Source organism: Colius striatus, chromosome 1 (genome assembly GCF_028858725.1).
Source record: "Colius striatus isolate bColStr4 chromosome 1, bColStr4.1.hap1, whole genome shotgun sequence".
In the NCBI taxonomy this organism is placed as follows: domain Eukaryota; kingdom Metazoa; phylum Chordata; class Aves; order Coliiformes; family Coliidae; genus Colius; species Colius striatus.
This window is the reverse complement of record NC_084759.1, coordinates 98,355,157-98,381,535: the sequence shown is the minus strand read 5'-3', so window position 1 is coordinate 98,381,535 and position 26,379 is coordinate 98,355,157. Positions and strand designations below refer to the sequence as shown.

The following is a 26,379-nucleotide window of genomic DNA, read 5'->3' as shown; positions in this document are numbered from 1 at the left end:
GTATAATCAAGAGAACTTTTCCTGATGGGAAATGTCATTTCAAAAAACACAAAGGTCTCAACAGCTCAGTATTTCTTAGTTAATGTTGACTACGGGCTGACGTCGACGCACACAGTAAGTGCTTTCTAGGTTTTCCTCAAAATACTAGTTCTGTCATAAAGTGATTTATACACATGAAGATGCACCTGAACAAGCATTCAGGAAACCACAGGGTAGCACATTAAAAGGAACAAGCATGAAGCACCACAGCCCAGTGCTGTGGCCAGGAATCTGCCTCCTGCCTGATCTGTCATCTCCCACCAGGCTGGAGTAGATGGTGCAGGGCAGTGGAGGGACATCCTTCCCTCCAGCCTGGACAGTCTACAATACTGCCATTGGTGAGATCTAAATGGCAACTATTTCATTGCAGAGAGAAATGGTCTAATGTACTGGTCTACAGTTATCATTTAAATTAAGATTATACAAGAGGGGAAAAATGCTCTGGGTTACTGTTTCATGATTGCTTTATTTAAGGAAAGTGTGTTGCTGGTCCAGCCTAGGAGACTTCTCACTGCTGTCATCCCTTTCCCAGTGTCACTACTATTGCGTGTTCTCTGTGGAAGGTTTAGAGTAGCATTCCTTCATCCTTGCTTTGTGGTGAAGGTATACTTTTAAACCAGCTTCAATGCCTAGGAAATGGTCCCATGCTTTCTGTTGGGCCAGTTGCTCCTCGCATGCCTCTGCATATCCCCATCACTTACAGAAGGTCACTGCATTTGATACTCAGCCGTACCATCTCAACTAAAAAGATGAGAAAATTAAGTGGAGAGAAGTGAAATTCAACAAGTTTTCTTGGGCTGTTAATCCAGATACCACTTCCCCTTCCACTGCTACTGAGTGTAGTGGTTCATGTCTATGATGGATGAGGCATGGTGTTTTCACTGGTACTAGCAGCAGGCAGGCAGCATACACTGTTAAATGATTCATCAAAAAAATTAAAGCTGCCTTTGCTTCATATATTAATTACTCTTGCTGCTGAAAACTGATTACTGAATAAAAGATCAGTTACTTTTTGTCACCATGTAATTCAATTTTACTTGATACCTCAAATAATTTGTATCTAGTACAGCATTAACGGTGACCTTTGTTTTGTACAAGGGACTTGCTCACTTTCCTCCCACCAAAGATCTTTTTTGCCTTTAGCTCCGTGAAACTGAATAAAGAGGACACGCCTTCGCTTATTCTAGACTCTCAATGCAAAAAGAGTTGTTTCTAACCAAGCAGGTAGCATTCCCTGATCTACCACAGCTTTTCCATTTTCCATATTTTATGCTATGGCAAAGCATTTTAATTTGCCCTTAAATAATAGTTAAAGCGATACATTGAAAACTACTCAGTTGCAGTAAACATCAGCACTGACTGTGTTATTTTTCCTTTGAGAAGCACAGACTTCAGCACCCTAGGAAACATATAATCTTCAAGTATGTGGACACTGATTTATAGTGGCTTTACACAAAGTATTTCCATAAACGTTCATTTACCAAAATGCTCTAAGTAGAGCTAATTAGAATTTATGTGCAAACATTTTAGATACTTTTTGTATGAGCTTTTATGGAGGAAAATACGAAATATGGTTCTGAATAGCATTTAAAAATTTTTCATTACCATATAAATTGGGTTTTTTCTGTTCCTTGAAGAAAACCAATTTTAAATCAAAGTGAAATTATAATTGCTTTATTTCAGAATCTCAATACTCTTTTTTTTTTCTCCCCACGTGGGACTAACACTTACTCTGTGCACACCAATATTTTCAATTGAGGGAGTAGAAATAAAATGCAAACTTCAAATGGGAAAAAAAAAAAAAAAAAGAAGCTACATTTCCATACTTGTACTGCTGTAAACATCAAAGTTACTCAGTAATTTTTTTAGGATTCGAATTCACTTACATGACCATGAGGACTAAGCTCATTTAAATGCTGGCACAGCCAAGTTCCAAATCTTAAACCAGAACTTAAATTTTAAGAGATTTAAGAAAAAAAAGGCTGAATACAAACTCCAGCAAAAGATATCATCGCATTGACAAGTTCTTTCATTTAGCCACAGTAATGAAAAATATATTCACCATCAGTCCTTCAAGTTTGAAGTTGATATTGTCAAGTACATACACATAAATCACACTGGTGATATGAAACAACTCACTAGCACTGTTATGTGTTTGCTTTCTTTATGTTGCTATCAGTTCAAACTGTATCATAACCACACAAGACCCAAACAAGTCTTAGATAAGGACCTAAACCACTTAGCTGCTTAAGTCTGTGGGATCATAATCTTCTCTTACCATTTCTATTTCATTAAAGAACAAAGTAATTGATCAATGCAGGAAAGGCCAAAGAAATAAACCTCTTAAATACATATCATGAGGTACATACTTCACTTTTTCATACGTTAATACATAGAATATTACAACAGGAGCAACCTTGGCTTACACATTTTCAGGAACTGAGAGCTACAGTTTGAGGATATTAATATATGGGTATCTATATGAGTCTCCATTTTTTAACTGAGAAAAATCAGACAAAAGTAAATGCCCTCTATTTTTATTTTAGTTGTATTATTTCTGTTCCAAAAAGGCACAATGCTCTTTTGCTCAAGAGAATATTTTAAAGATAATTTCACTGAAAAAAGAATCCTTTTCATTCTGAATATATGGTTAGAAGAGGCAGTCAAATTTTAGTTTTCAGAGACAAAAGCTCATTTCTGAAGAAGTTTTTGGAATTAGAAAATGACAGCTGGGAAGCTGGCACATATTCTAGGAATAAAGTTGGTGCACGAGATACAATATTGCTAAAATGCTTTCCACAGAGGATCTTAAATAAATAATAATAATAAAAAAAACTAAACCAAAATCATGATACATAAATGGAATACTGAAGAAAAGCTTTTTCTAAAACCGTTAAATATCCTAAAATTGTAATTTCCATCCTGTGCAATTACGATTGAATTTCCCTCTCTAGTGATTATTCTTAAGCTACTGGAGGGGAGTATTTGAAATACAAAAAAAAAAACCAAACCACCAAACATCCCAAGTCAAAAGCTTAGCTAGAATACAAAGTTTTACAATTCTGAATGGAAACAAACACATGAAAATACATTTTCTGTTTACTTGTGCATAACACAGCTACATTTTGAACTAAGGGCCATAGAGATACAAGTGATGGCTGGAATCCAAATGAAAAGCCCAGCTTTATTTTAAATGTAGGTCATTAAAATTTCATGAATTTATGTGCATTTTGGAAAAGGTATAATTTCTACATAAGATCATGATAACACTAACATGGCAAGACGGTGAATATTGGGATTAGCCCACAAGTGCATCCCAGTCTTTTTACTCAGCAAAATAAATATTCAATTAATTACTGCTTCAATATGGTAAAATGACATTTTCTCTAGGGAAATAGATTCTTGGAGCATTTCTTCTGGAACAATGTATTTCAAAAGAAACCATTCTCCACCCTACAAACTTAAGTAAAACAACACTACGAGTGTTTAGTATTTCAGTACTTTTGCCCTTGACCCAAAATAGTAATAATATATTGGGTTTCCATCAACAAGATTACTAGATCACAAAGAAGATTTTTTCCAATTGTAATATCTTGAAGTATTGCAATTATGGTGGAACATATGTGGTTTAAATTGCAATGTCTAATTAAAAGCTATTGGTTATTCTAATGCAAATTAACCAGATTAATTTTATCTGCTCTTGTTCATATGTTAGAGTAGATTATCACTCTTAATTAAGATCTTCTAACCAAAAACCAGTAGAGCTGTCATAATATGTACTATTCATATAGCAACCTATCGATGTTTTCTTAAAATGGAAGACAATTACATGCTATTACTTTCCAACTAAAGCATCTTGCATAGTTTTGAAGCAAATGAAGAAGAAAAAGGAACTACTACTTAAAAGGAAAGATATTAACCTTTCAAAGAAGAAAGTGAGGCAAAGCTATAGCAGGTGAAAAGAAGCACAATTAATCTAGCATACTCTACTAATATTATCCCCAAATTTACAGCTGATAGGTCTAGCAATCAGGGTTAACTTCCCTTGCCTTAGAATAGATGGAAGCTATCACTGAACTGATTTCAAGTCTTTTAGACATAAAAATCTTCAGAAAAAAACCCTTGCTAGATCAATAAAGTTAAGAGCTACCATATGAACATCAGGCTACTTTTCTCTTGCTAGGAAACCATGTCTCTTGCTTGCAACTCCAGATTGTAAACACAGTTAAAATGTCATGTCAAGCAGCATTGCTTAAATTCTTTCCTAACTGTTTAAAGAAATTCAGTTGAACTAGAGAAAGCAAAAACAATTGCTAAAGGGCAACATTATATGCTAGATGAGGCAGGTCGAGCTTATGCTGCCAAATCCCCCACATCTGCTAATAGGTATGCAAAGATGCTGCCAAATGTTTCCTGCAAGGCTGCTGTGCTGACCCCACTGCTCTGCTTTAAATGAGACCTGATTGACTGCTATGTTGACAGGAAGCACTAAGCTGAAATTGCTTATTCTTTGTTGTAAGCCAAGAAAGACTGTTTTTTCTTGTCACCTGCTGTGCTGAAAGAGGGCAGAAATGAAATCACAAACCACTGCAGAAGCAAAAATCCTGCTTGCTTCAGTCATGGGTTGGAAGAATCATCTGGAGCCTTGGAAGCCTCGGGAGCAGCTCTGCAACACCTGCGGTGTTGTGACAATAACAGCAGAAATCAAATCGTTCCCTTGCTTAAATACTGGCCAGCAGAGAGTCACCTTGCTCCATACAGACACAAAAGTCAAGAGCCACAGCTTTCTTGCAGAGCTTCATAAATAAGCCACACTTTCTTCAGTACAAATTTAGTGATAACATCTCCCAGTGACAAAAGGTGAAAAACCTCGACCTAACATTAATTTCACTCTTTGGATTCTTGCAACCTCAGACCCACAATTGGCTGGATTTAACATCTGAATTCCAGCAAGAGCATATTTGAAAGCTTAAATTGCGTTTGCTGAATGTGAACGGGGAATAGAGATGGTCCTTTATATAAGGCAGGAAAGAAACTACTGGCAAGTACTGTCCTAGGAAAAATTGATTCACATTTCTGAATAAACACCATAGCTTATAAAAATATGGTTGCTGCAGAAACTGAATGACAGGACTGTCCTCATGCCAATGATCTCTCCCATTCTCTAGGCAAGACTAAGGTCCTTTTCACTGGAAATAAGTTTGTAAGTACTTTTGCTATTGCAATTTTTATCATGATTCATGAAAATATGCATAGAAATAAAATTGGCTGACAAACTGATTCTACAATAGCTCAGATGTCTTTACAGCATTAACACTACATTTACACTTTTCATTTATTTGTGGTTGATGGCAATTATTCCATTGATGTGGGGGAGAAAGTACTCAGTACCAGTCCACAATTAGACCTTAATTTATGGTTTTAGAATGGTTCCTTTTTGTGGATTTCACATACAAAAATCAACTCTCGAACTGGACAAATCCATTTTCTGTGGTCTTTAATGCTAATGACTTGATATTAGTGCCAGCTACATAAAACTGGCTCTGAAGTGTCAGTGAAGAGCATCCTAGGATACGTTCTGTGAATTGCACTTAGTAATGATTAGGAAAGTAGCCTGAGCACAGCTCACGTCCATGAGAATGAAGCTCCTACATATAAACCCATCTGGAAAGGCTTTCCAAGTGTCTCCATAGGATGGAGCACTTCTTAATATAGACATTATCTTCAAGGTACCTCTGCCTCTTTCATTTGTACAGACAGCGACAAACTTTTCTGTTTGTCACGGCAAGACAACAACAGATGCTCACCATCAAAGTTCCTATGCTGGATTTTCTGGCTGCATCGTAAGGATAGGGGCCCTGCAGGGAGCCTTCTCCCATGTGCAGTAAGGAAAGTAAAAGCAAGAGCCAAGGTTTCACATTATTCGGACACTACTATATTTGCAAACAAACAAGCATTTTGCACAGTGCAGCCCTGTTAGTTATCAGTTACAGACACTCAGGGATAGTCTCGGTACTCTCGGTGCCAAAGGTCAATCCCAGAAAGCCTCAAAGGCTGTGGCAAAACTGCACTGAAAACTTGTATTGGTAATAGATTGCTCCCACCTCACTTGCAGCAACACTTACTTCACTCACAGTCATCCAAGGTGGGAAATTTTAGATTTGGGAAAAGCACGACAGTAGCATTTAGTTTTCAGCTAGCAAGTGCACACATTTTGAAAGGATTTTTAAAAGGTGGCCTCAGTAGTTTGCCTCATGTCTTTTGTATTTTACCTTCATATTATTACACACTACTTTCCTGAAGGCTAAACTTCTTAACCTCTTTGAAACGTCAACTTCAGTAAAGAAACACGTTCTACCCAATTTGTCCTCATTTTCACTCATCCAAAATCCCATTAAAGTCAAGTGTACTACTACTATTTTTTTTTAATCTTCTTCTCTCTCAATATTCATTTACCAGCAAGAACAGGGCATTTTATCCCCAGGTGGTAAAAGCTCACATATAGAAATATATTTAATTGGTTTAAAGATTTAAAAATAATCTCCTCCTAAGCCCTCCTTCTGAAAAGGAGAGCCTGAAATGTCTCTCCAATAACTGAGCAAAACATTCAACATAGTTATGTAAGACAGAAACACACAGAACAGCCTTAGCAAGAAACATGTGCAAGCTGTTCTAACAAAACATTCACTTTTTTGATTAGTGAGCCTATCTGCACACAGATTGAACAGGAAAGACATCAATGAAGTAACTCTGCTTCCCAAGGCATCCCTGGGCACCCTTCTGCCCTCGGTGTGTATGATGCCCTCTGCTCTGTACCTGCTCTGACAAATATGGGCACCATGGTTCCAGAAGAAAGGCCGCTACAATGTGCCAAATGGGGGACTCTGCCTGCACTTGAGCCTCAAGCATCCCCAGAGACAGTGGGTGGGAATGCAAAGGGAAAGGAAAGGAGGCAGACCAGATGTTTTCTGTCTCATTTCACATCTGACCCAATCTCTGTCATATTCCCACTGCCTCCTGCGTACCCCAACTTCTTCCTTTTCAATTGTAGCCCTTAATCCCATTTTCTCCCATCACTCCAGCACTTATTGCTGAAGATACAAGCACTGTAGAAATATTGGCATCTACCTTACCAAAATTTACACCATAGTAAATAGTATTTATTAAAACAGTATTTGGAATAGTATTTATTAAAACAGAAAGAGTCAATAATTCATTCAAATATGTATCATAGGAGAAACATGGCATTTAAAAATATTACGTTGTTATGTTGTCCACAGACTAGGGTAAAATTCTATGTTTAAAATGCAGTTATGTTAATAGCTACAAGATATCATGAAAAACAGATTTTCGAAATTAAGAGTTCTTTCCCAGTCCATGGTTTTTTGGAGGATAATGCATTCTTATTTCCTTCCCCTGACTCCACTTTTCTGCATAGTTATTTCTAAATTCACATAATCTTGGAAATATTGGAAACAAGTATCTAAAAGAAACCACATAAAATGACTAATTGCTGCTGCTAATACAAGAGATCAGCTCCTGCTTTGAATTGATACCCCCTATCCTTTGGCAACACACACACATGATAACCCACATACATACTTTTCCTGTGTTATTTGCAACATATGGCAGTCAAACTTTATTTAATGTTACTTTAAATTAAAAGCAATCTTTTTGCTTCCATCCACATCATACACAACCACCACACTTCATAGACTTCCAAATGATATTTGTATTAGAGAAGTGGAGGGGATTTGACATGCAGATTGCAGATGCCAAAGCATAACAATGCTTCAGCTTAGGGTATTTTGCTGTTTGGAACATTTTTTTTGTTGTTGTAAAAGGGCAAAGACACAAACCAGCAGGATCAGTTTTCCAGCCCCAAACTAAATACCTATGAATTTACCTCTGACAACCTCCTCCACAGATTCTGTAGTTGTGGTGGTAGTGGTTGCAATGCTGGTAGTTCTTTCAGTTGCCTCCTCATACTCTTCCTCCGTCTCTTCTTCAATTTCATCACCATCATCATCATCATCATCAGCATCTTCATCTTCCACAACAGTTAGTTCCTCATCTTCCTCTGGCTGTTCTTCTACTACCTTATCATCACTAAATAAAGAAAATGACAGTGATGTGTCAGCAACAAAATGATTTCAAGATAATGAGAGACATTTTATTCAGAAACTCCATAAGGATGATAAGTAACCTGTTTCTCCAGAAAAAAAGAAAGAATTAAGAACTCTGGAAATACACTAAACCCTTCCCCAAAAGTCAACATTAGCAATACAGTGATAAAACTAGCAAGATGCCAGAATGGAACTCCTCCTTTTGCACAAAAAGAGAAAAAAGAATCCCCATCAACAATATCACATTTTGACAGCTGAATAACACACTAAACGTGTCTGCTCTAAGCTATCATCAACAAATCAACTGTAATTTTGAAAGAAGCTCAAATTAGCTCTAGAATGCACAGAGAAGCAAGAGAGTTCCTCTGGACTTTCTCACCAAGGAGACACTTTTATCCAGAGACTTGCTGTGAATAATCTTGTATGCCTTTAACAGAGGACAATCAAGTGTTGAACTGACCCACAACTGTCTGTAACTGACTGCTGAGTTTTTTGTTCTGTTTTTAAGCGGTGTGAAGAGAAAAGCCATTTCTACTAGAATTATGCACAGAGTTGTCTGTTTTCACAAAGGATAGGACAGAGATGGTCGACACATGATGCTGCAACTCACGCTTTGCTGTCGATAGTTTTCGTCTTTGATCTTTCATCTCCAGCACAGCAAGCTCAGCTCAGATGTTCTGCACTACCAACATATCTGTACAGCTGATGTGTAAGGCCTTCATAAAAGACTCAAAGTACCAACATGTATTAGGATGGCAATACATGCAACCCTATGCTCACAAAGAAATCCCAAACTATTAGACTAAATATTGTTATCAAACGTAGTGTTTTGAATTCATATAACTGTCTAAAATCCTCAGGACTTTAATAAGTCTTGGAAGATAGGTGGAAATACTGAAGTTGACTATCAAATGCGTTTAGTGTCTTAACATGTCAAGAATTTTCTGGGATGATTCTCAGTTCTGAATGACAAGGCAAGAGGTCAAAAAATATATGCTCGGCTTCTGTTACTGTTGCTTTTGAATTGCTTCCTAAGTCAGTGTCCAGCTGTGCCAAGGTTCCAGGTTTGTTATTCTGATCTACTACTTGAAATCACCTACTAATGAATAAATTACCTTGAAATATTCAAACATTTGGTGACATTTTGTCACCTTCATACACAAGTGGTTTTCCATCTTTTTCATAGTATGGTACATGCTTGAACAGACTTTTAGGTGAAGTTAATGACTTCTCCCTTTTACTGTGTTTTGGAGACCAAGCCTATAATATTGCATTTTGTAGTGTGTTGCCAACTACAACTTTGAAAGTGAAAGCAGAGCAAACAGAAGGACAGTAAGATTTTTCTTAATAGGGTATTAAGTTAAGAAATACTGATAAAGTTCTTTTATGCCATGAGCCTGACTCTACTAGGATACAGTTAAGCCTCTATACAAACAAGAATGAATCCCCTGTTCCCTTCTTCCCAAAATATTTGGCCTCCAGAAACACAAGAGAGACTTAAACTACCAGTGAAGCCTTACTCCAGGAGAAGTCCAGGTAGGTTATATAAACAGATGTGGTAAAAACCTATCCTGCAGAAGAGTTTGCATAAGGGATGATCTGTTTCCATTCACACAAGAGAAAAACTGAAAGAGGGTGTCATGGTTTAGCAAGGAGCAGCTTTTGCTTGGTAACAGGGGGAGCAGGTTGCAGTGAAGACCCGGTAAAGAGTTTGTGGACTGTCCCCCGGCTCCTGGGTTCACACCCAACTCCAGCCCCGCTGGGCCAATCTGGCGCCTCTGCCAGCACTATTTAGAGACAGGAATTTGAAGTGCTGGCAGGAGGTGTAAGAGTGATACAAGATAGAGGCAACCACGCGGACCCTACAAACAGAGAAGGAGGAAGGAAAGAGAAGCAATAGACCAGAGACCCCTCTGAAAGCCGTGGCGAGAATGCAAGCTGTACCCCAGAAACCTATGGAGATCCATGGCAGGACTGAGAGTTACCAGCAGCTCCATGTGAGTGAGCCCGGACGGGCGAGGGACTGTGTGGGGAGACGGCCATGGCCCAGGTAGTGCTGGAGAACCTGCACTCTGCAGAGCAGCCCCACACGAGAGGCAGAGAGAAGCTGCAGCCTTTGGAATAAGTGCGCATCGGAGCAGCCCGTGCAGGGCTGCCATGTGTGTGAGTTACCCCACGGACTTGCAGGGAGGATGGGTGCGGAGCCTACCTGTCCTAAGGAGTGACAAACGGCAGAAGCTATAGGGAATAGACTGACTGAAACCCCACTCCCCGCCCCCCTGAGCCGTTCAGCGGGGGACAGGGTAAAAACACCAGGATCAGGGCTCTGAGCGCGGGAAGGGGGAACGCGTGGCAAGAAGGTGTCCCTAAAGGGCTGGTCGGACTCTTCATTGTTGTATTACTCTGTGTTGTTTTATTTTGGTTATATTTTGGGGTTTTAAGGTTATGTTTTAGTTGATGTTGCATTAAATTATTTTCTGTTTTCTTCCCCAAGCCGAGTAGCCTGGTCTGTTTTGTCCTGAGCAATTAAGCTCTCCCTGCTCTTTGGCAATTCTCAGCCTCTTCCGTATTTGAGGCTAATCGTGGTCTTTTGTTCCCTCATGGGACTAAACCACGACAGAGGGGCCCAAAATAACTGGGTTATTTCCTTAAGTTTTCTTGAGTCCTAAGAATTGGTCTAAAAACTTCATCGTCTCCACTGTCCAGTTTTCCCTGGAAATCTCATTTCAGTATGTCTCACGTTTCCAACTTTGTTTTTAATAACTCCCTTCTGAACAAGGTATTTCTTTGATTTTTATTTTTGTTGTCAAGTATGTGACCTTTTTATGAGCATGAAATGAACACTATACCTTTCAACTGCAAGAGTTAGGTGGATTTGTAAAGTCCAGTGTCTGTTTCTAATCTCCAAGTGAAGTGCCTTTTACTCTTGGCTAGCTACAGAAATCTAAACTAAGCATGCTGAGCATAAGACATCCAGACTTTGATCAAGAGCATCAGACTCCAGATGCCTTTCAACATTAAAGAAAGCTGCTCTCCATCTTTCTCTCACCTAAGCTACAAACACAGCACGCTTTTAAAAAAGTACAATTATTTTTCCTCTTCCTTTCAACATGAGTGACCACTCTTAGATATTGGCAAGCTCATAAAGTTAAAAAAGGATAACAAGGACAACCTAATGAAACAATCAAAGGAAAGTAAATTAGTCACATGGAAAGCTACTTAAAAAATAATTTGTATGTGTGCATCCAATATCCATCTGTTTTTAGCTACACAAAAGCAATCAACTCAACTATGCCAGTCCACAGCATTTTGCTGGGAAATTCTCAACATCAAGGCCAAGCATTTTTTTGGGGGGTTTTTTTTGATTGTGGGTTTTTTTTGGTTCTTGTAGCTTTTTTTTGTTGTAGTGGTTTTTTGTTTGGTTTTTTTTTTTCTCCAGAGTGTGTGACAGTGAAGGTGAAGAAGACAATTCTGTGTGTGCACTGGTTGGCTGTGCCTGCTATTACAGTGGGCCCTGGTTGCCTCTCAAGTAACTTACCAGAAGCAAATGCTTAAAGGGTAGCTTCCCTTTAAGCTTTGACTTGCTGCTTGCTGAAGAACTAGACATCTGAGAGCATAAAAAAAAGCTAGAAATGATAGAAAACTACAACAGTGCTTCCCATTAAACACTGTCTCCCAAAGAGAAGGGGATGAGGAGATGAAGTGCTTTATGCTCCCTTAACAATTTTTTCTTGAATGACGTCAAATACCAGAAACTAACCAGACAGGCATTCTTCTGATGGTTTAATCATGCTCAGCTATGCTGCACAGTATAATAGCCCAAACAGCACAAAAATCCAACAGCCAGGGGTGTCTCCCAGCAATGCCTGACTAACAACAGCACCAGCTTCATATTAGATATCAAGGCTACCCACTGAAGTCACACACTCCTTAAAGTCAATCCCAATAACCTTGCTGGGCAGTGCAAACAGCAGACGATCACATTGTTTCAAGAGGCCATGACTACAACAGACATGCAAAACCCAACAATCCCAACGAGTCCTTTAGTAGCACTTCTCGGGCCTGGGACCACAGAGGAGGGAGTCTCCCAGTATTTGTCAGTAGTCAGGGGACTTTGAGCCTCATGATTGAAGATGCAGGTTTAGTACAAACAACGCTACAAATCTTGATGTGCTTCTGTTGCAAACAAAGACAGTAGGTGGGCTTCATGTATTTTCAGTATTAGCAGAAGTACTATGCCTTGTAAGAAACATGAGAAAATATCCATAGTATTTTTTTAATTTAATCACTAATATCTCCTGGCTCTTCTTCAAAGAGTGTGCATACGAGAGGGATGATAGAAGGGAATGAACATATATTACAACAGGTAGAATAAAGAATCAACTTACAAACCCCTCCCCCATTGCACAGTCTGCAGAACTGTTTCTCCCTGTAATGCTAAATGCTCTGGTACCATTCACATTTCTCTGTTAGCTCCACCACAGTGTACTTTGTCTGACTTCTGCACACCTTTGACATGAGTAACCACTTTAAATACACAGCTTTCAAACAAACATTTACTACCAAATGAATGTGCATACCAATATTTCTCTCAAAAATCTTGGAGTTTTATTTAAGTAGCAGGTGTGCTTACTCCCTGGTGTTACTATTACATTTTACCTTCTTTGGTAAACAAGTATGACTCAGTCTTATTTTGCCTGGAACCATGATACCTTGACAGATTTATCTGTATATTCTCTTGATACCATCCCAGCCAGGTCTTTAGTAGCACCACAGACTGCAGCATCTCATTTACAAGAAATTGTTGACATTTCACCTTAGTTTAGTGGTACTGATGACAGGATTTTTCAAAGACTGCTCAAAAAATTTACTTGATATGCTGACAAGTTCACAGACTTGTAAAGCCATATTATCATCATCTGAATTTTATCAGTTGAGCAGTAAACAACAGAGGTAAATTGTTAGGTTTGAATGCAGCCATGAAAATGCTTCTAACCCTCCCTCCCATTAGTATATCTCAATCTCCTATCGAGTGAAGACTTTTGGCAAGGAGGGCCATCTCTTTCCTTCATGGTGGACACAAAGGTCATGAAGGCTTTGAACTTTCTGCATCAACCTCCTCACATAGGGTGAATGGATTTTAATATCCCCTATCATGGAAAAGATACTGGGTCATGACTCCATGCTGGGTCATGACTCCATGCTGGGTCATTAATACAAATTACCTATGCTCCTGTGTGTGATGAGAGAGTATTTGAAGTTTGGTGGTTTCTGTTCTATTTCTGGTGCTACAGACACATTGGGGTTCCAGGCAGCCTTAAGAGGTAACCTATTCCATTGACTCCAACAGAATCATCCCAACCACTCCAATGGACACATTTCTAGTTTTAAAACACACACCACTGTATGGCTCCTGCTAGTATATTAAGCATATAGTTACAAGCAATATTTAAAGCATCGATCTGTGATGGATCACTAGTAACTTCTTTTTCCTCAATCCATCACTACAGTAAGAGCCAGCACCAATGAATTATTTAATCATAGAATCATAGAATGGTAGGGGTTGGAAGGGATCCTTAGAGATCATCTGGTCTAACCCCCCATAGAAGCAGGTTCACCTAGATTAGGTCACATAGGAACGTGTCCAGGCAGGTCTTGAAGACTTCAAAGGAAAGAGCCTGTGCCAGGGCTCCCTCACCCTCACAGTAAAATTGTTTTTTCTTATGTTTAAATGGAACTTCTTGTGTTCCAGCTTCATCCCATTACCCCTTGTCCTGTCAGTAGATAAAACAGAAGAAAGAGATGTCCCAATCTCCTGACATCCACCATTTAGATATTCATAAATATTAATGAGATCCCCCCTCAGTATTCTCTAAACAGCCCCAGTTCCTGCAGCCTTTCCTCATAAGGAAGCAGAATGGCTTCACTTCACTTAGATGCATGTATTGTCCTGTTACTTTGTGATGATAAAACCGAAGAAAAGGTAAAGTGAAGGAAAACAAACTATGCTACCTCTTGCTGTTCAAGAAATAAGAACATGTTAGTAAATGAAAGCTTCCTTCTTGTATTCCAATAACCTGCAACAGGGACAGAGGCAGAACGCAGACGACAGGAATGACGAGTTTTCGTGCTAACAGCATTTCAGAACGCACGAGGCTATGTTTTAAGAAGTAGTTTCTGTCTGTAACTATCAACTTCAGCCAAAAACACGGCAAAGCTTTCATATGAACTAATTAATGGTATTGGTAAATAACTCACACTTGCCTTCAATAAATGCTCATCCATTTGGATGTATTTAAGCCATGATTTTACCAAGTAACTTGAACAAAAATATCTGTCAATGGCTGTATGAAAGAAAAAGTGTTTAAGACAGATGTTTTACTATTTGGGAAGATTAGCATTCACTACACTTTGCAACTATATTTTATTGCAAATATACTCCATCTGGACTGTGGTTTTTACCAGCAACCAAGCCTGAGCAAGTATCTGGGAGAAAGCTAATTCCAGAAGAGGAACCAAATCAGTAGGAGCAACAAACCACTATCTGTGTACAGAGAGCAAGGCCATATATGTTGGCCCTAGGCAGTTGTGAGAATTAACCTGGAGGAAGCAACTGCTGCATGTAACTTGCACTCTGTGCTCTTTCAGCCTAACAGGTCAAGCTGATGGTAATTTATACATCCATAACCTTTACGACTGCAGGTGCCATTACCTCAGTTTCCAGGCTCTTCAGGTTTCTAAAAGCACAAAAATAACTCATTCCTCTATAGTCTCTACAGCTCCCCTAAATTAACTCCAGGAAACATTTGATGAACCTGGATCAAGCATTCAGCCTGGGTCTAGTTTTGCTTCCAGCAGAAAATTAATGTTGAACACATATTTATTTATCCCTACGTACAGGAAAACTCCAAAGCACAAAGTTCTTTAACTGTGGTAGTGGAAATGGACAGACCTGCGAACTTTTACATGCATTAAGAGTTGACACCTTAGAAGAAAACAGAAACACAAAATAAATTACATGAGTATGACATGTGCTTGGAATCCAAATAGAAAGATTAGTGCATTTGAGATGGTCTAATTACCAGGATTTTGGTTAAAAGAAAATTGGAAAACTAATAGGCAAAGACTAACCCTCCCGTCACAAACTTGCACATCAGAGGCTTGGATATTTTTCTCCTAACATTTTTCCAAACCTTGCATGCTAGAAAAAGTTCTTCTGATCGATGGACGAGATTTCTCAGGAAATGAGTTTGATCCCAACAACACATTCCTTTGAGTGATGTCAATGAGTCAACATAAGAGTTACCTAAAGCTAAAAACTAAGCTGACAGTGCACATGAGCACCCACGTCACTGTCTTTTCAGCTATTTAACTTTGGCTTTGGTACATTAGGCAAATTCAACACTAAGTTGAGCATACTATCTATCTATGTGAAAACTGAGTATCCCAGTAGTAAATTTAAACAAGAACGAACTAAATAATTTTGCATGGAGTAGAATAGGGAAGTTAAAACCAGAGTGAAATGAAGATTTCAGTATTCATTTTGAAAGTTTAGGAGTAGGGAGTTGCATCAAAAAGGTCTATTTTCCTGAAGCAAGAGAGGGGAAGACAGCAGGAATGGACAGCAGGACAAGAATTAAACTGCACTGTGGTTGTGAGATTAGGCATAGAGTCACGAAAGGGAAAGGTTATGCCAAACCTCCAGTCTATGTCACTGATCTTTTAAAATGGCTTATAAAAATCCAGGAAACTGCAGTGATTTACAGAATTGACAGTCTGACCCATGAGGTACCTCAGCAACAATGTTTCTGGTCTCTCTGTTAAGTGGCCACAAAATCATAAATTTGCTTATCTTCTGCCTCAGTTATTGTCATTAGAGTTGGATTATACCAGGTTAGTGAATCAAGAATCTCACAACATGAAGAAATAATGTTATATTCTGACACCTATTAAGAAACAGTTAAACTTGTAAATTAGATGGGCATCTCACATTACACAGCAAGTCAGCTTGAGCAATTCATATTGCTTAGCATTTTTTTCAGATACCCATTTTGTAATTTGATTTTCCTTTTTGTTTTCCGTTACTGAAGAGGTTGCAAAATTATGTGTACTTTCATATTTCCTAATTAAATTAAAAAAAAAAAAAAATGAAACAGCTTATTTCAAGAAGTGTCACAGAGGTTGCTCTTAGTTCTTAAGATCTAATCAAAAAAGAGACTCTCTTCTTTTACATTACTTTAAAAAAAACCTTTTATACAAAAACAATATGAAAAATGTGCTTGACTTTCTTAACTTTGATAGAAAACAAGAAAACTTACACTAAAAATCTGTACATCTAATTTTTAAATAGAACATTCACAGAAAACAAACATGCCTTCCTAACCCTATTGCCTCTGACAGATACATTTATCTTTTTCTTCATAGTTAAACAAGAAGGTACACTTTATACCAACAGAAATTTCTTTCCACAACTGACCTGCTTAAAAAGAGTATGAGGTAGCATATAACATTTGATCGCTTGCATTTGCAGAAGGTACCTGTTGACTGATATGCAGGAATGCTTTTTCAAAACTGACCTAGTTTTCTCTCTGAAACAAAGCCCTTGCTGGTGTTACTGTTCTCATAGTTTTCTTTGGAAGTTGAAGGAATGGGAAGAAGTATGTCATTTTTAGAGATGGACAGAGTAATAATATATTTAATCCATTTTCTTTCTCACTTTGATTATTTTTGTTACAAAGAAGCTTAAAAACTAGAAAAACAAACCTATCTGCAAACACACAAACCCAGGCTTTGTGAGCCTGATGACATTGAATAAATATTTAATTAAAAATCCTGACATCAGAAATGCATTAAGACTGAACATGATAGAAGAGGGCAGAGTGAAGGTTGCCTTATGTAGCCCTGTTTCAGCCAGCCTGAGCATTAACAGAAAAATCTGGATCTGGTACAATGCATTTGTTTCCACACAATTTCTACTGTATTCGAAGTGGATTGTTCAGTGTCTCTTTGCCCAACCTGCTATCCTACAGCTTACCCGAGGCAGACTGTGTGAACTCTACCAAGCCAAGTACTTGCCCTGTTTGTGCAATTTGTCATCTTGCTAGCCTCACACGGAAAGTTAGAACTGGAAGAATATCCTTGTTTTACACATTGGGAAAGCAAATAAAAAAGAAAACAGATGCATGTAATAAGCCTGATGTTCAAATGTCCTAACACGCCAAAACATTTGCATTTAGAAACCTCTCCTGTCACAAAAAAACCCCACCTCATATGTTTCTGCTGTTTCATTTTAGTCTCTGTTAGAAGGCAAAAGAAAAGAAGTATTTACTCACAAAATGCTTTACTACAATTGGCTAGTAATCAAACAGCCTCACAAGAGGTAGAATTCTTAAATTTCCACAAACCACCCCAGTGCTGAGCTCTTATCTCTAGTACAGATTTCCATAACTACTGTTACATACATCACTGAAAGTTAAAATAAGAGTAGGAACTGCTAGATAACATCATGGAGAGATATCCAACTATGTATCCACAGGCACACAGTCATGCTGGCATGACAGTATGTGTCAAAAATCCTAGAGCTGTAAATTTCTCACTTCTCTTTTTTTTCATGCATTATAAATAGTACAGTGCTTGAAATGTACATCACAATGTCACAAGAACTACTCAGAATATCATGCAGATATATCAGAAGGGTTTCTTGAGTTGAGGAGTACACAAACATATATAGAGAACCTTTTTCTCTGATATTCCAGTCATCACAAGTGACAAAATGTTTGGTTAAAAAAAATCTCTGTTTATTGCTTAAGGAAAACATGGCTCTGATGGCTCTGTTTTGTGAAGTCAAAAGAGATGTAACCCTTCTCTGCAAGTCAATCTTCTACTAAATGTGCAAGGTTGATGTCGTTGAACTCTGGAAACAAGCTCAACATTCACTCTAAGTCATATAGGTAGCCTGCACAGCTAGCAAACTGCTTTCATCAGGGGTCATGAAAGCCTGGCTATCTTCTACTCATCACTTCCTCAATTAGATTAATTCTCTCCACTCATAGCCTCATCCATCACTTCAGTTAATGCTTTATACTCAAATGGTGATTGGATTTGCCAGCTCAGCATCACTGTAATTACCTCTCAAAGTAATGCGCTGTTTCATCAATTCCATTCTAGCTTTACTTGTCTGAAGAAATCCAACATTTACCAGTCTTTCTACAGTCATTTATGCCCTGGTGTTTCCATGCTTTCAGAATTTTGTTAAATAACCTCCACGTTAAACAAGCAAGAAAAATGTTATTAAAAATATATCATGACCTATCCATATATAAGTAACAGCCAACATAAGAGACAAACCCAATTAACGTAAGAATGTGAGACATGGAATATACGGATAGTATATAAAACATGCAAATAGCACAAAACACTTCTAGAGTGATTCACCATAAACAGTAACAGGCCTAAAATTTGGTGATGCCCTAATTAAATTTACAAAGAAAAGCAATTAAGTTTTATCATTAAAATACTTATAAAACTACAGAAATTCTTAGATAAGCTGTATGCCAGTCATAATGCTTTAGAACAGGCATGAAGCACTTTCAGTTTCTAACAGTTCTACTACAAAAATCAAGAGGATACAAACTTCTGAGCAATTAGCTGAAATGTCGTATTGCTAAGATCGAACACTTTCCACACCATCTCCCCAAATGAATTCAGTTTCTCTGAAATACCAACTTCGCAATGGACAATCATGTAGCGTAAAATTAATTTATTTCAGTAATTAGCATTAACCTTACACTGATGGCAAACTTCAGAGAAGAGGAAAAAAGCAAGGAAAACTAAGCAAGTCTGTAATTCCTAGTGCTCATTTTAGGGCACTCACACTCAATTAGGAAAAACTTGTACTAGGACAGCTGATAAGAATAACCCCTCTGGCTGTGCCTCTCCCTGCTCCTGTATCAATGAATGACTGAACTCTCCAGCAGGCAGGCCCCAAACAACTGCAACAGGCATACCACTGCTAGCATAAGGTAGTTTTCCTTCAATTTTCAGGGGTATGAACAACCTATGGCTCAGCCTGCACAGTATGGAAAAAGGGAAATCTTTTCATTCATCCAAATGCAAGGCATTTTCTGCTTCAAAGTCAGAATCTGCAGTACAGATCCATTGTCCAGCTTCAGGTCTAGTTCAGCTTGACTAGCTAAAGTGCTTGGGGAGTAAGGGGTGGTTTGTTTTGTTGTTTGGGATTATTTTTATATGTTTCGGTTTTTTAAAGAATCCTTTAGGACATTCCCACTGGAGCATATGTCACTGAAATTTTAGAAACTGACTTTCCAATTTAATGAAAAAGCTTATATCAACAAGAACTTGTTTGTTTTAACATGAATAGACAAGATAGCTTTAAAACAGATGAATACTCAGAGACAAAATGTTAATTTTCTTTTTCCTCCAGTGAACACATTTCCAATGATCAATTTAGCCTCTGCACCTTCCATTGTCTTGATTGAGAACACTCTTTTTTTAGCTTTAGACTAGCAAAAACTTCAAAGATACTCCAGATATCACATTCTATGTTCTTCAGTCAAATGTTTTGGGGTGAGAGTGGAACTTCTAATTAAGCCTTAGATTTTTCACTCTATGCTGCAAGACATCAATAACAGTAAAAACAACATGAGAGAAGAAGGCAAGACGGTTTAATTGGTGGGACACATGGCGGAGGCAAGACTCGTTTATTTGTGGCTGTGTGGCTGACTGATATAATCCAGGGGTTCCTGGAGCTCGGGAAATGGAGGAGAAGCGAGGAGAACCACCAGGAGCAGGTAGCTTTCATGAGGGGGATGGTCTTGCCAGGAGGCGGAGTCGCAGCAACTGTGGGGATTTAAACGTCCCCCAGGCACCCAGGTGTGGCAAGGCAGTTTGCACAGTCAGGACGAGCAGGGAACAACCCCAAAGCCCACACAGAGAAACAAAATTCAGAGAAGTGCCCCTGCTTCAGTCTAGCAAGATGGTGGGCACTCGCCTGAGGGCTCAAGCAAGGCTCAGGTGGACAACACCCTGGTGAAGACTGGTCAAGAAATACAATGTCACTACATACTAGATACAGTATGAAGAAACAGGTAGGAACTGTAGGATTTAAGTAGTGAGTATCTCAGAAAGATTTGCTCTCCCCATCCCAGATTTCTACATCAACACCACCCTATATCCAAACGCTGTGAGTGGCCTGACTCTTACTCAGCCATGCAGCACTTCCCCACTGTATGTGGACTGTGACACACCTTGTGGTACACATGGTTGCAGGAGGGGTTTACTCCAGGTGTCACAGGCTGGGCTTTTTCAAACTGTACTTAAACCAAGGACAACCAGCTACTGAGGGCCAATACGTGTGGTTGAAAGGTCCTCTAGGGATGCAACACAGAAATCTTTCTTCGAAATGGGAGGAGGCGATGCGTTTCAATATCCCCACCTTAATCCTTCCTAGTTGTGTCCATTTTTTTCTTCATCTTCAAGCCATATTTCTTTCCTCCAGCTGTAGTTCAAATGCTGAGGAGACTGAAGTACCAACAGAGTGACCAACGAAAGAGAATTTCCCAAGTCTGGAAATTACTATACCCCATTACATTTTACTTTAAAAATTCTTATACTGACTCTTGTATCCTAATAATTTTACTTGCTTATGTGTCACTATTTCGACTTACGCATTTTTCATGAACATCTGCCATAAACAGATATCCCAATTGCCTGTCTACTTTGTGTCAAGGCAGTAGCATGAAATATTAGGATTCCGTGTGTTGTCTCAGGTCAGGGCACTATATGACCATGACCAATTTAAACATACCTTGTGACAGTCTGATTTAACAACAGTGTTCTGAGGAATTTCAATTGGAACTAATTTGATTTTGAGGTTAACTCACAGATACTTCTGAAGGGAAGACACTAGGTAAAATGTGTGTTGACATCTTTGTACCACTTAAGTAATAATGAAATAAAAAGAGCTATAAATAGAAAGAAACAAAATGTACACTTCCTCCACGTCAAGTAAGGATCTCTAACAAATTACTCAACAAAGCAATTCTGTCAAGCCCCTGTGACTCCTCTTCCCCAAATGCTAGGATGAGACTGATAATTAAAAAGCATATGGTCTCACCTGAAAACAAGTCAGCACTACAGGCACATACACAACACTGCTTTCATCATTAGAAAAAATGATAAAGTTTTAAAAGTCTTTCAGGATTTCTTGGCTTAGAGTTGGAGGAGGCAATTAAAAAAAGTTTTTCCAGATACCACTGACAAAAATAAAGCTCTTTATGGAGTCAAAAAGGATACAGCACTAGTAACTATTTTTTTGCAGCACCTGGACATGAGCACTTACCCTTAAACTGTCTGCTCCAGGGTTGCAAAACCAGAAAACAACATGATTACCATGCTATATAGCACAAACTTGGTTTATTTTTACTTCACAGATGCCTAATTTTCAGCACAAAGTGGACTGCACTCCTTTGGATTATTTATTGTAGTAGAAAAACTACCATATTAACTATTCTAATGGCAAGTATAAACAAACCATAAAACTTCACTTGGCAGAAGTTTATGAGAAACTATAAACCGAACCCTTATAAAATACACTACTTACAATGAGACATTTACAACACTACTCAATCATTATATCAGCCTGAACATACCTTTTATAAATGCCACAGACAAAATTAATTTGGCCTAACCTGCTGAAGGAAAAACAATGAAAAATTAAATCTTCTGTTCTTGACTTTGTAAATAGACACAGATTGTCTAGAAGAATGAGACTTGGCTGAAGTTAAGGCACTATCTTCTTCTGCCTCTGAGCTATAAGACTTAAAGGAAAGCTTTCTGTATAACCCACAAGGGTGACACTTACTGTGTTTCAGTTTCCCTGCTGTGAAAGACGGAAAACGACAGCAGCCTCTTTCTCCAGTGGAAGGAAAGCCTGGAAGGTCTCAGAGTGACAGGAAGATGAGGAGAGACAAATGTAGGCAGAAAAAATCTGGAAGTTTCCAGCTTGGCCATCACTCTTCCTTCATCTGTTCAACCTTGGACATCAAGGTCACCTAAGCTTCTAGCAAGTGCCCAGGTACAGGCAGGAGGACATGAGGCTGTGCCAAATCTCAAGGGCAGCCAGAGCTTGCAGGTCATTCGACTGAGTTGTAGCTATGCAGGGAGAGCTCTGCAGCTATACTGAAAGCCAGCACCTGCATCTGGTTGTCCCCTCAGGCAGTCTTCAAGGTAAATTTTAATTAAAGGTGTGGATAACAGCAAGGAACAGCACTGGTGAAAAATGCTTGTGACCTCTCAAGTGACAGTTATATGCTATTTCAGGACAAGCATGACATGATGCAGTTTCAAAAGCATAGGCAGACCCAGCCTCTTGGCCTCATGAACAAAAAAGGACCATATCCCACCTATCACTAAAATCTACCCTTTCTCCTTTCCCCAAGTACTGCCAACAAGTCACATCACAAAACAAGTCACATCATTTTACACCCAAACTCAGGTGGTAGTCAGGCCTCCACTAGGAAGAATGTCTGTGACAATTTCTGCAGCCTAAGCTGCCTCCATGTGCCCTCAAATGGTGTGGATACAGCATGCTGTTGAGCTTTGCCTCCTCCTGTGCCAAAGAAAACATCTGACAAAATAAAAAAGAAAATGCAATGCTCCAGTGACAACTGTTGGGGGTAAAAACACACTATAGTCTGAAAAAGAACATTTACAAAATGAATGTCTGCAATGTGGTTTCCACTAAATATTCAGAATTGTAACTGCAAATATTTTAACATTTAGTTTGAGATTTAAAGTTACTTCCAAATATCTCACCTACATTTGCTAGATTCTGCTTTCTGTTTTGAGAAATGAGGATACAAACATTTGCTTTTCAAGTTGCCATCTCTAATTCCATCATATCACCTTCACTTTGGGATTCTTTAAGCATCCACTGGCCTTACAAAGAGCCACACACGGTGCTGCTGCTCAGCAGCAGGGGGAGTGGTGGCAGGGGTTGAGATTGGTGATCTGTGACCAACATTTACCAGTGGTGTTTCACAGAGATGGAAGTGTGATGCAATCAGCCTGGAGGTTTCACTCTCCACGAAGAGGATTTGGCACAGGTAGGGTGAGACAAGGCTACAGCTATCAAGCGGAAAGCTCCACAGCCAGACATGAGAAGAAAGGAATGAAATACTGCAGCTGGGGTCATCTACAACAGACTGGTTTCTACTTACAGTGAGGAATGGGTTATGTTCTTGCTGGACCATATGCTGATTCTAAATATCAAAGACACTTGCAAAAGCATCTAAAAAGTCTTTATTTGTACAACAGAAACCAAACTAGACCTAATGAAATAAAAAATGAAAATAACAATTACTGGCGTTCATATATGGTAATAGCAACTAATTTTAGACACAAATTGTGACTTCTGGGTAGAAATGAGTAAAAAAATGTCAACCCAGTAACTCCAGCAACATGGATGGTGTGGAATTCCTGCCACAAACCTGTGGCAGAGTAATAGCATGAAATCCTTCTCCTAAAGGGCCAGCTGTCCCCTTCTCATTTTTGTATTTTTTTGCATGAAGAAAAACATTTTCCACCTTGTGGTAGCAGCCACAAAATCTGCCAGCAAAGTAAACACAAAAATTCCCTAGAATGAGTGAGTGTACCCCCTTGAAAGGTAAAGTACATGCCTCACGATTCAGAGTACATTCTGTGTGCTTTAAAAGCTATCAGCTATGAGACACTGACAACTTGTACTCAGTTGATGTGACCCAAGTAAAAACTACTCCAAGTGAGGAAAATACTTCAATGGATACTTTGCCCAGCCGATGTGGTAACAGCATATGTCCTCCCTGCCAAGATAGGCCCCGTGAAGAACTCAAATCTCCTCTGACAACTCTGCTGAGCAGTAGGTACAGCATTTGCTGGTTCACAAACTGCCAGCACCTTCTCTTTCCTTCATGCAGTGTCATGCTGAGGAGGTGCTATACACAAGTGGATGTTAAGATCTTTGGAAGGCTTCAGGACGAAGGAAACATTCTCAGTGTGAGATTATCCATGGAAGGTGAAAAATGTAGACTTTAGTATACACTTTAAACAGAAGTGCTTTCATAGTAGAAACTATTGAAAATTCAGTATTAGGAAGGCATCTTCCTATTTTTCACTTCCTTTCTCCTCCTTGCCTCACAATCGGCTTAGGACTAAGGCATATATATTTATATACACACATATGCTCATATACACATGCACACATGAAATGTGAACTACCACCTACTGCTGCAGAAGAAATGGGTAATTTCAAGAGTATTTCTGGCTACAGTATACATAGTTTAAATTCAGTTGAGAAGTTGAGAAAGCAGCAAGAAATACGATTGAGTCAGTGTAAAAGAGCTAAAAATTGCTTGGCCTTTCATTTGCAGTTGAAGTATAAGTTCCCCATAAAAGGATGCTTTCATTTTCCTCTTGCATGCACTCTTATGGAAGGGGAGGGAAAAAAAAAAAATCGATGGTTGGAACTTCAAATATGGATCCAACTGCAGTTGTATCTCCTATTCCTAGAGGATACAAAATTGATGAAGTTATACTTGAACTCATCTCTTCAGATATGGAACTGTTTTATAAAGAACACAATGGACTAGAACAGTAAATTAATGAAAAAGGCATAAATGGGCTATCTGTCTTGCAAATAGATCTACTCTATACACCATTTTATTTAAAATATTATCTTTTATCTTTATATCTAAAATATTTAAGCAATCTCTGATCAGATACATGAAAGAAAGTTTTGTATCTATATATTTTTTATATGTACGTGTACATAATGTATATAAAATATATACATAACTAGATCTTATATACATGTTATGTATGTGTATATAAGTGATGAAAAAAGGCAAATTTGTCTCAATTAGAATAAGATATTGGTGTAGACTTTGTTCTAAGGGAATATATTTCAATCAATACATAATCAAAATATATCAAAGCAATACAGCAACAGTCCAAGGGCTAGTGTAGAAATCTCACTGAAAGGGTTATATGTTGTGACCTTTTGACAGCTGTTGGAAGCACAAGTCAGAAAAATACTTGAAGGTGTCAATGTGGAAGATGCAATACTGCGTGATGCAGGTTACTTGCATCAAACAGTCCTGACTATTCACTCCCATTTATGAAGAAAAAATGGAAATTACAATGGGGAAATTTTAATTTTAACTAAAATTATTCCATTACTCACAAAGAACTCTTCCCTGCAACACTTACTAATGCTTTGTCAGGAAAGATATAGATGCCCACCATGGCATGGTTTCTAATGTTTCAGTGCCTTGTTGCCATTTCTTTGTACCGAGCTATAGCAGTTCAATCTCTGTCCTGAACTTGTTTTCATCTGGATTATTAAGAAGTCCAAACACAACACAATTCTGAACCATTAACTTTCCACATCACTCACTACATTTGGTTCCCATTTATTTTCAGGGTTCTCCTTGAAACCACTTGGAATTTGCCCCAAGTTTTTTATTTTGTACATTAGCTGTAAAAGATGCAGTACCATCACCTAAGAAGTAGAAACACAGCATTAGCATTGGGATCAAGTGATGGAAGTCTATGGAATACAAACAGAATTTGACTATAATCTTAGTTTTATGAAGAAAGCCATCTTAAAGAGTTGTTTGAATTCAGCTGCAAGGACATAACAATGTACTCTGTTCTCACAAAAGCTCTCTAATATGCTCAAGAGACAGATGTGAAAAGGCTTTGACAGTACCAGATAACTCATTTAAGACACAGTCATAACCCTTATTTAGCTCAAAATTAGACTATGTGCACAGGGGATGTTAAAGGGTAAAGACAAGCATGACATTTTCCCATCCACCATTGTCTTGCGAAGGATACCTCCACACTCAATCTTAACAGCAGCATATTAATGAATCTGTCAAAGGCCAGACATTAAAACAGATTTTCTTTATGTCACATTTATAAAGAAATTGTCTGCAGAGAAATATTCTTAGATTATTAACAGCACATAGCTAATGAGTATTATGAATGAAAACATTTCAAAACCTCCAACGGTTGTGTTGGCTGAGTGTTGCTGTACTCTAGACTACAATGATTCATCTTACAACGGTATTTATTGTTTAGTTGTCAAAAAGTATGTATTTAAGCATCTTTGTTATAAACATGGCAACACTTCTTATTGATGAAATTAAGGCAT

At 38.5% G+C, this 26,379-nt stretch overlaps 1 protein-coding gene across 5 annotated transcripts in view; it reads right to left on the bottom strand.

The window, feature by feature from the left end:
* Positions 1 to 26,379, bottom strand: part of APP (amyloid beta precursor protein) — a 220,629-nt gene that overhangs the window by 86,825 nt on the left and 107,425 nt on the right. For all 5 annotated transcript variants that reach the window (XM_062002381.1, XM_062002400.1, XM_062002391.1 and 2 more), the window contains exon 6: positions 7,946 to 8,148. In XM_062002381.1, the coding sequence (XP_061858365.1) occupies positions 7,946 to 8,148 (203 nt within the window). The remainder of the gene's footprint in view (positions 1 to 7,945; positions 8,149 to 26,379) is intronic.